The sequence below is a fragment of the Solanum tuberosum genome, unplaced genomic scaffold (genome assembly GCF_000226075.1).
Source record: "Solanum tuberosum cultivar DM 1-3 516 R44 unplaced genomic scaffold, SolTub_3.0 scf00055, whole genome shotgun sequence".
Lineage (NCBI taxonomy): Eukaryota > Viridiplantae > Streptophyta > Magnoliopsida > Solanales > Solanaceae > Solanum > Solanum tuberosum.
Window position 1 is genome coordinate 134625 of NW_006238981.1, and position 11152 is coordinate 145776.

The 11152-nt window shown below is 32.5% G+C and overlaps 1 protein-coding gene across 2 annotated transcripts; it reads left to right on the forward strand.

Annotated features, from left to right (window-relative positions):
* Window positions 1–6090: 6090 nt before the first annotated feature.
* On the forward strand, window positions 6091–9745 carry LOC102585689 (F-box/kelch-repeat protein At1g74510-like). 2 transcript variants are annotated; one of them, XM_006344329.2, is made up of 3 exons: window positions 6091–6444; window positions 7808–7911; window positions 8006–9745. In XM_006344329.2, exons 2-3 carry the CDS (start codon window positions 7907–7909, stop codon window positions 9369–9371), a joined length of 1371 nt encoding a protein of 456 aa, XP_006344391.1. In that variant the 5' UTR covers window positions 6091–6444; window positions 7808–7906; the 3' UTR covers window positions 9372–9745. The 2 variants fall into 2 exon arrangements, with proteins under 2 accessions (XP_006344391.1, XP_006344393.1); XM_006344331.2 differs by lacking the exon at window positions 7808–7911.
* Window positions 9746–11152: the final 1407 nt, after the last annotated feature.

An 11152-nucleotide genomic window follows, 5' to 3' on the forward strand; every position in this document is an offset into this window, starting at 1 on the left:
ATCAATTACATAACAGTCCACCTCTGTTTTATCTAACTGTATGACTGATTTTCCATCAATTACTTGAGGAGGGATATAAGACAGAGCCATACCATTTGTAACCGATCTATTCTTAGCAAATAGATTAGCCCATGATTCAATCAGATCTTTACTTTTCTCTGTGGTTGTAACAGGGGGAGCCCCAGTTTAATTAATACTCACCTCACCTTCCTGTTGCACAATAATAGTTACTGGTTCTGTCTTGCTAGTAGTAGCTCTCGTACTCAAGTGAAGTTGGTTGGCCCCTTCAGTTGCATAGATCGGTGTGGGATCAGTTAGCGTTCCTCTAGCAGGTGTGACAATAGAGGTTACTTCCTTCTTCCCCCATTAGCGCTACCCAAAGTGAGAATAGTTTCTCGTCTTGGTCTTCCTTTTCCTCTTCCCCGTCCTCTTGCCATGGTGACACCACCAGCGTAGGTTTAGCTAACATACGCCGTCGGTATGAGAGAGAGAAGTACTTTGAAATTTTGAATCAAATCATAAAGGTTTCTTCGTTCTATTAGGATTTGCCTCTGTATGATTGAGAGTAAGAAGAAACATAAGCGTAATTTATGAGATTTAATTAATTTTCAGATTTTATTCTTTTTTAGCGCAACAAAAAAAATATTCTTGTATTAGAATTAATGTATCCGGATGGTGAATTAATGTATCTAGATGATAACTTATGTATCCGGAAGGTACAAATTTTAAGGGATTATTGTAATTAGAAAAAAAGTAGGGATAAAATGTAATTTACTCTTTACACTATGAGATTTATGTAAGTTATACTATAATAAATACAATGTCTTGAAAAATGTAATCGGAAAATGACTATAATTAATGATAAGGGTCAATTAAGAACTAATATAAAATTATCCATTGATTTCATAAAGTGGAAAAGTATTGTTGGACATCCCAAAATAGTATAGTGGACAACTATTGTTGGACGAGGGAGTATATATAAAAGAGAATCTTAGTTCCGCCTACGTGTCACCCTTAGAGAATTCAGGAATTTACTTTTATATTTACCTTTGTACTTTCAAGTTTTTTACTCTTATTTTATTTTTACCTTTAAACTCGCTTCTCCAGCTCTTGTGTCCCTTCATACTATTGTATTTCTTCGGTTGTGATTCTTCAAAACTACCTATAAAATCAAGGCAAATCATACCCGTTGTTGTATCAATTTTCATTCATAATTTTTGTGGAATTTCACCAATTCTTTGAAAATCTATTTTGGATCTTCACCAAAAAAATAATGAAACAAAACTATAATTTCCTTGTAGTTTTGTTCTCCATTCAACACTTCAAAAGAAAAACTATTTCAACAGCTCAATTCTTTTAAAAAAACTGATCACAATCATGACAATTTTATGGTTCGTACCTACTTCTTGTGAGTGTTTTCCTTCTGTCATCACTTTGTCCAACGACTTACGTTAGTATTATATTCAATGATTTGTAAAATTTTATATTTTATGAATTTGTATGAAATTATTTTTGTGTTTTTTTTTATTATGAGAACTAATTAAAAATTCTTGATGGAATCAGAATCGAGGAAGAGGCAACAAAGAGGATAAATTTCGTCACAACTTGATAAAGTACTCATACCTAATAATATATTTCACTGGGATTTGTATTAATCACATCTCCAAAATATTGTTAAGTTTGGCCGATATAGAAAAGTCAAAGTCCTTCGAAAAAATCACAATCCACCAAAAAAAGCCATAATCCTTCAATCTAAAAATGTGTCTACTTTTAGTATATTTTATAATATAAATAAATATAGTACGAAATATTTTGTAGAATTTGAGCTAAGACTTTTGGTATTGAAACTTATCCAGCTTCTTTGAGATAATCAATAAATCGGACCAATGGTCTATAAAGTTGCTTAAAAATATATAGTATGAAATATAAAATATTTACTAAATTGAGTCTTATTAAGAAGAAAAATAATAGAAAACTTAGAAAATTTGTGGTTTAAAAATGTAAGAATCTTTATTTATAGCCAACAAAGGATAGTACAAATAAATATTTATTGTGTTTAATCAAAAATGTCACAACCCTTCGAAAAATCACAACTCTTTGAAAAATTCACAATCCTTCGAAAAAGTCACAACTCTTTGGGTAAGTAACAATCCTTCAGAGAAGTCACAACTCTTCGAAAAAATCACAGCCCTTTGGACAAGTCACAATCCTTCAATATGAAAATGTGTCTTCTTTTAATAAATTTTATATAAAATATAAATAAGTATAGAGTATGTACAAAATTGAGTGTTTTAAGAAGAGGGACGGGTTGCGTCAAATTTGGACGGGTCGTAATGAGTTAAGACAACAATCGGATCAAGACCCAACCCAATCCAACCCAAATTTGTTTGGGTCAAAATGAGTTACACTACCCAACCCAACCCGACCAATTTTTAGTAAACTTAATTATTTTATTTGTTATATTAAACTATTTTAGTACCTAACAAAATTATTATTTTTCTTTATTATGGCTATATACAACATTTGAAATTGAAAATTAAGTTTTTTAAAAAAGTTTCGACAAGATTTTTCATGAGTCAATTCGAATACATATCAACCTAATTTTTAATGGGTTGAATGAGTTTGGTTGAAATGAGTTGAACTAATGAATATGTGGGTCAATAACCCGAATTGAGTTTGATTTTGCCCACCCTTAAAGTGGACCTACTATATATGCCCAAAAATTCTCACATATAAGTCTCGTCATGTTAGCTAAAGTGGATTTACCCTAAACTTTCTTTGATATTAAACCATTAAGTCTGTGCAACGTTTTGAGTAAGATTGTTGCTAAATTAATACTTGAATGCATTTGGAATTGAAATAATAAGATATCATGTTAAAGTTAAAGAAAGTAAATTAATTTTGAACAGTGCTAAATCATACCAAAAGGAGAAATGTACTTAAAAAACATAAATACTTTTATTTAATTTGATCAATTAACATACATATAATAAAGTCAATATAGAAAAAATATAAAGCTATAGAAAAAATAATATCCCCTAAAAAAACTTTAATGACTACTATATTATGAATGCTATTATATTGTTGTGTAAAAAAGAATTATTTATAAAAGTCTAAAAAATTTCAATATTGTAATGATGTTATAATATTGTAATGATGTTATATGATTTTTTTTTTGAAAAAACCCTCGGATAACCAACATTCGTTACAATCTCTACCTTTCGGAGAGTACTTTGTACGCATTGGGTAACACCCCCACTGTGTAACAGCCTGCAAACTACACAAGAGATGTAAACCACACTATACAAATCCTATGTAATAAATCGTCTAAAATGACATTGAGAAGGGATCATAGATAACCATCCTCCAAAGCAGTTGATCACCTATATATCTGTCTTTTTGGGTGTTCATTTGACACCATTCATTAAATTAAATAACAATAATTAGCTAAGTGACTGAAGTGTCAGAAACTGGTAATGCTCCATAAAGAAACTATTTTTATATTAATTAAACTAATCAGATTTAATCATTTGATTAATCACTCAGATTAACATATCATAGATGTGGACAACCTTTTGGCAAGATTTCTAATGAATTATTATTAGTGATTGGCTTTTTGCATAACCACAAAGATAGTGTACTTAATTACCTCTTAAAGTCTAAAGCACTTGAGAAAGCACGTTTTTTAGTGCCGTTAAAAACTTGAAAACCTTTATTTCTTCTTTTAAGGAGAAAAAAAGAACATTGTCTATTTATTTATTTATTTAATACAACATTTTATTTTGAAAGAATATATCTCTTGATTCCACTTAAAAAGATGTACTATATACATTACTTTTTTCGAAGACATTATTTAATAGTGATGCTAAAAAAATATAAACGAATCTTGCCACTATATAGGCTAGTGAAGAAATTCAATGCATATAGCCGTATACTAGTAGTTTAGGAGATTAACGAGTTTTTCCTAGTGAAATCGATTTTTTTTGGCAATCGCGATTTAAATTTTGTGAGAATTTTCATGAGATGGATGAATTCTTTTATTTCCGCGATCTAGCCATTATTTGTTTCCCACAAGAAATGTTAGGAAAATTGAAAAAGAATAGTTACCAAAGCTTTTATTCTTTTCGCTATATAATTCCACTATCGAAATACCACAAGAGAAAGAATTAATTGTTTGGACAAACTTTAAAATTAGCTTATTTAGAAAATACATTTTTTTTAGAAGCAGTTTTGTTGAGAAACAGTTTAACATTTGATAAATAAATTTTAAAAACACTTTTAAGCAATAATTAATAAGTGCTTCTAAATATAAATATATTTTTCTTTTAAAAAAAAGTACTTATAGAAAAAAACTATTTTATTTAGCTTTTAAAAAATAGTTCCTACTACTCGTTCCAGTACTTATTTTCTCCCAAAAATTTGACCAAACACCTTATTTTTTTTAAAAAAAAAAAATCCAATTTTGAACAAAAACAAGTTTAGCCAAATGAAAAATCGAATTCGAATCGAAAAGTCAATTCTATACTCAAAGCTCGATTTCGAAAACTTACTACTGCACCAACCCATGTAGATAGAATTTCGATATCTTAAATTAGTTATAATAGTAAGAGGACAAAATACTAGTAGTGGGTAGTGGCTAAGATGAAAACTGGTCCTTGTTGATGAGTTAGTTATTAGAGATAGAAAAAAGTGGGGAACAACTGTTAATTTCAGAGAAATGAGGACATTACCATGTTTGGAAAAATAACCCAAAAATAGTTGTACAACTCATTTCATGCACTTGGACTGACGTTACAATTTATGCCCATATCTGTAAACTATATAATGTCAGCTAACATGTGGAATCTGGACCCCTATCATTTACTACTCATCTCATAATGCAAATTTTTCCTTAACTTTATAATACTACAAAATTCATTGTATTCAACTATTACCCTTCTTTCTAATTTAATATATTTTTGTCATATGAAACCAACTGTTGTAGTTTGTTTCCATTTCAACATATTATATATACACAAAAAGTTACATATTTTTCACTTCCCTTTTGTCAAACTTAGTGTATTTTTTTTTTCAACATAGAAGAAGAAACTATATATCACTTAAGCAAATTGAATTTGTATGTGGGGTTTCTACCTCAACCTCAGACTTTATAAGCTATTATGGGTTAAAATGACTTCAGTTAAAATGATTTGAGTTAATAATGTACTTAAGTGGGAGATGTACATTTGAATTAAGATGAGCTAAAAGGATCATAGCCCAACAGTATAAAAGTTCTAATTATATTTTTTCTTTTCATAATTTGATCATGTCAAATCTGGTACTCTACATAACGTTACTATACCAGGTAAAAAAGTTATAGCGTTTTTTTCTAAACATTGACTCATTATTAAGTACACCTAGCTAATAAAGTATAGATAATAGAAATTGACATAAATGGTTGATAATGTATATTTTTATATATTTAACTAGCGAACATAATTATTTTAAATGTGTAACTTGCCAAAATAAAAAAATTACTTTCTTCATTTCGATTTATTTATAAAATAATCTTTTTTCTTTTTTTAACAACTCTTCAGTGTTAACTTTTCATATTATAACAATGTAAAATGAAAAAATATTTTAATACATTTAACATATCTTAAAACTTAGACATGTAATATAATTTTTAAATTTCTTATTAAATCAAAATCAGATGAATTAAAACGGAGGAAGTAAGAAGGAAACAAAGCACTAAATAACGGAGAGAAACGGGAAACACCCTCTTATACAAAAAAAAAACAAACAAATTCCCTGGAATAAAGGTAAAGAGCGTTACGCGTGCGAACAACACTTACACGTGCACAAACGGCCGTTATCATTGTCGTCTCCAGTGAACATTCCGTCACTTTCTTGCTCCACCGTTTCTGGTCCCACCCACCGCCACCACCTCTTTTCCGTTAAATGTCTTCGAATTATTTTCTTTATTATAATAATTTCAGCTATTATTAATCAATCCAACAGGAAAAAAAAAAGAGCAGCAATTATCTTTTTTTTCATTTTTTTATTTCTCACTCACTAGCTGTCGAATATTTATATTAAAGTTCTATTATTGTTTTAAATTTGCTACTCCTTGATAGGACTCAAACTCCATTAAGAGAGAAACCATCAAATCCATAACTAGCCATTATCAATTCATCTCCTTTTCCAAATTCCAATTTCTCTGGTCTCTCAGAGAGACATGAGAATAAAATAGTGAGTGAGTGAGTGAGAGAGAAAGAGAACAGCTGTCTGTTTCTGAGATTCGAAGTGGAAGGGTCCTCAAAGCAAAAATGTCCTAACCAACAAAACTTGCCCACTGAAACTTGATAAATACATATGCTGTTTACTGCTTTACATTTATTAGTTTCATGGGTTTCTAACTAATTCATTCCTCTCCACTTTGTTTTTTTCCTTTTGCAAAACTCAGTAAGTTCCTTTATCTCTTGCTTCCTTTTTTTTATGTTGAATTTTTTGCTATTGTATCTGTATGAAGTTTGTTGATTCTGCAAGTTTTTAGTTTAAGGATAGGCATTCTGCAAGTTGGTAGGCCTGAAAACCCAGAAATTCGCCTGATTTTTTTTTTCCGTTTCATGAATTGCTATTAGGTCTATTTGCTGCTTTCTAGATAGAATCATTTGCTTTTTAGTTTCAATTGAGTAAGATGATTTTTTTTCCCCTGTTATAACTGTGGAATCATATCTATCAGGATAAGGATAATTTGCCTTCAATAATTCATCATCTATAGAGATGAGATAACACAGGAGAGAATTTTCTTACCCTGCTGATGCCACTTTTAAAGTTTAAACCCTTCTTCCTTTGAGATAATTTCAAGTTAAATTTATTCAAAAATCTAGTTTTTTTTTCTAAATTGAAGGGGAAAAGTGCTCAGGTTATTAATCAATGTTCACAACTTTAAAAGTAAGGATTTTTTTAGGAATTTGTTATTCTAACAGTTGTTGTTTTCTTGATTTTTAAAAATTGAGTGGAGCCCGCAGGCGGCTGATAATTTGGCTTGAATAATTAGCTTGTAAGAAAATCAAATGAGGTTTTATCATTTAGTTGGATGTTTCAAGTTGTGAGAACTTTCAAATACTTCCACAAGCTGTGAAATGGAGAAGTGTTTTAACCAGAGAATGTCTTGATTTAAAACTTTATGTTGATAAATACATCATCTTTTCTGTGTTATATGCTTGCATTATGAATTGTTGAGTTAAATAGCTCTGAGTCATGGAGGGTATATGTTGCCTGAATTCAATCTGTTGATAATCCAATGCAAGAAAGTAGTTACATTGAGAAAAAAAGAGGCAAATGGGGAGGAGGAAGTTTATTTGGTGTGGAATATATTTGCCAAAGTAGGGAAAAGCTTCCCATGGAAGCATCCTGCATCACATATTCGGAAAAATTTCCCATTGAAAACTGTTTGTAGCGGTTACAAGTGTTTACACAATAAGAAAACTCATGAAAGGTGGTTATGTTTTTTGTTTTTCTTTCTTAATGAATCCAAACTCATCCATGGTGGTAATCCTTTTACCCTTTTCTCTTCCCACAGAATCCCCTAATTAGATGTCCTAAAGGAGTAAAACCTGCTGTTTCTCTGCCCTTGCATATTGTAGTGTTATGGCTTTCAGTTATACTAGATTTTAAATGACCAGGAACTCCAATAGTGATGTCTTAGCTCATTAATAATTGTTTTTGTGAACAATTTTGAATCGACTTTCACCTATTTTTCTTTGTTTGAAGGACCATAAATCTTTTGATTTTATGTTGATCACTTATTATATATCTGTAGGAATACTATATGCTTGCTTTGTCTAGTGTTTGGAGACAACAAAGCTTACTGCTCAGTCAGTTGATGTTTGCACTCTATTGAAAGATGTTGTGCTTGTAGATGTGGTATTCTTACTGGAATATCTACAAAATTTAAATTCTGATCTGATTATTTGGCATAATTTTTTTAAGGACATTATCTTTGGCTTTGGTTTTGCAGGTTAGGTGTGATTGTCCGACCCCTGTGCATATCAAGCGTCATGTTGGAGGAATCATATCATGTTTCAAGGGACTTGCCTTGTGCGTGCGAGGAAGCGAGCAAGTGGATATACTATGCTTTTCAAGTTATTGAACACTCAAAGGGAAAGCGTCCTTTGGAGGATGTAGCAGACATTGGTTTGAGAAAATCATCCAAGCTGCTTGATGCCCAAGAGAAGGAGGAAGCCGTGCAGTGCCTTCACGATCTTTCGCTCTGTCAAGAAGAACACTCAGATAAGCAGTATGAGAGTGACACTCACTCTGATTCAAGCTCTTTAATCCACCAAATTGGGCGAGACCTTTCAGTAAATTGCCTGCTTCATTGCTCAAGGTCAGATTATGGGTCAATTGCTTCATTGAACCAGAGCTTTAGGTCTTTAATTCAGAGTGGAGAACTGTATAGGCTGAGGAGACAGATGGGTATTGTAGAACATTGGGTTTATTTCTCTTGCAACCTCCTTGAGTGGGAGGCCTTTGATCCCATTCGCTCTAGGTGGATGCATTTACCAGCGATGACATCAAATGAATGCTTCATGTGTTCTGACAAGGAATCACTGGCAGTTGGTACTGAACTTCTTGTCTTCGGAAAGGAAATAGAGTCCCATGTCATCTACAAATACAGCATCCTGACCAACTCATGGTCATCGGGGATGAAGACAAACACACCTAGGTGCCTCTTTGGCTCTGGAAGCCTCGGGGAAATTGCAATTGTAGCAGGCGGTTGTGACTCAAGGGGAAATATACTAAGCTCTGCTGAGCTTTATAATTCAGAAACAGGAACATGGGAGACTCTGCCAAGCATGAATAAACCAAGAAAATTGTGTTCTGGAGTATTCTTGGATGGGAAGTTCCATATAATTGGTGGGGTTGGTGTTGGCAATTCAAATGTACTAACTTGTGGTGAAGTGTATGATTTCAAAGCAAGGTCTTGGACTGAGGTACCTGATATGTTCCCAGCACGTAACAGAGGAGCTGGAGCTAATGATGCTCCTGCAATAGCTAAGGCACCTCCACTCTTAGCAGTTGTGAAGAATGAATTATATGCTGCTTATTATGCTGAAAATGAAGTCTGGAAATATGATAAGCGAAGAAACTTATGGATTACTATAGGAAGATTGCCGGAACAAGCGACCTCTATGAATGGTTGGGGGCTAGCATTTAGGGCATGTGGAGATCAGCTCATAGTTATTGGAGGACCTAGGGCGTTAAATGGGCGATTCATTGAGATTAATTCTTGGGAACCTACAGAAGGTGCACCAAATTGGAATTTGTTGGGGAGAAAACATTCAGGAAGTTTTGTCTATAATTGTGCAGTGATGGGTTGCTGAGGTGTCTTATTTTGGATAGGAGTACCAAAATCTGTATGATCTCCTCTCTTCATATAGATTCTCAAACTCACTTGTTTACTTTTTGATCTTTTGGCTGGCAAATTGTATCATTGTCAATTGGTTAACGCGGAAAATTCATAATGTGTAGAAGTGACATACAGCAATAAGTTGAAGCAGAGGTAAGGTTCTAGTTTGCCATGAAGATTTGAAAAATATGACTGAAAACAGAATTGAATCAGTGTTGTAAATTGATAATTTGAATTTAATTTATATTTTCAGTTTTTCGTTCTTCGGTGAAGCTGTTCAGTTTGAGCTTATGTATTATATTTCCTCCTTTCTAGCATTTTATGCATGCAATATAATGTTTTTTGGTAGATATGTCTATCATGTATTCTTATTGTTTGCCTTGTATTATGCTGCTCATAAAATGCCACAGTGGTTCGTCACTTCTGTCTCAGAATGGTGTCCCCACGAATGGTGTTAGAGCTGTTGTTAATGGGCATTTATATGCTATAATGTCACATGCACCTTTGATTTCTTATCCTGCTCTATGGTAGAGGTTGTCTATCATGTATTTTTTGTGGACAAAGTTATCTGACACTTGCGATGGTGGGATGAGGGAGATGACACATATGTTGTGGAATTAGTCAAGTGCGCAAGCTATAACGGAGTTTAAGAAGGTTTAAACAAGTGTTTGTAGACGCTTTGTAATGTGTTCTTGTTTTTGGATCTACTGGCTGCTTCATTGAATGTTGTCGGTCTATATATTCTATATAAGGAGCTGATTTGCATCCTTGTCTGGCAGTTGGCTAAGTGAGAAGCTGTGAACGAGCCCTGCTCAGTTGTGCCCTTGAATTGAAGTGATGAGGTCGGAATAACTCGAATCATGTTTATTTTTTGTAAACAAACAACCTCTGCAAATTCACGTCCCCTCTATAATAGTGAAGACAGTGAAGCATGCTGGATACAGGTTTTGTCGTTCCAAGTACCATTCTGTTAACTAGCAGAGATCCCATTTTGTATTTTAGAGTACCTTTAATTTTGGGTGTCCCCTAAAACAAGTGTCCCTACACATTTAACATTTTTCCAAGCAGGGAAAGGTTGAAATCTTTGTGCAGTCAGTTCCAACAGTGAAATTGAAAATGTTTTCAGAAACCAGCCCTACAATAACAGAAAAGAAATAAAAATACAAGTGATATATGGGGTAACAGTGACTTTCAAATAGTTCGATGTGACAAACAATAACATATTCAATATAATTCACGGGTAGAAGATTACAAAAATGCAAAAGATATTACATCCCTTATTCCCATAGCTCTCCTGCCAACGTTCTTCTATACATCCGTTCCATTAATTATGTTTTATAAAATAACTAAGCAATGTGAAAGCTACAAAAACTAACTCAGAACATTATCCGTAATACAGCAAGAACACATAATATTACATAGCTTATAATGATATACTATGAGAAATTAAAAACGACTGTTGTAAATCATTTTGGTGGTTAAATGGATGACCATAACTCCTTGGTTAATTTCCCTCCTTTATGAGTAGTAATGTTGTTGATAATGTGGTCAAATGGATGACCATAATTCCTAGGTTAATTTCATCCTTTATTGGTAGTAATGTTGTTGATAATATAGTTAATTGGATGACCATAACTCCTAGGTTTATTTCCTCCTTAATGGGTAGTAATTCTCAAGGTTTAATGTAATGTTTATGACACCCTTTGGTATTCCTCAATGTAATCCTATAAATAGTGGTGTTGAGAATAATGTTGA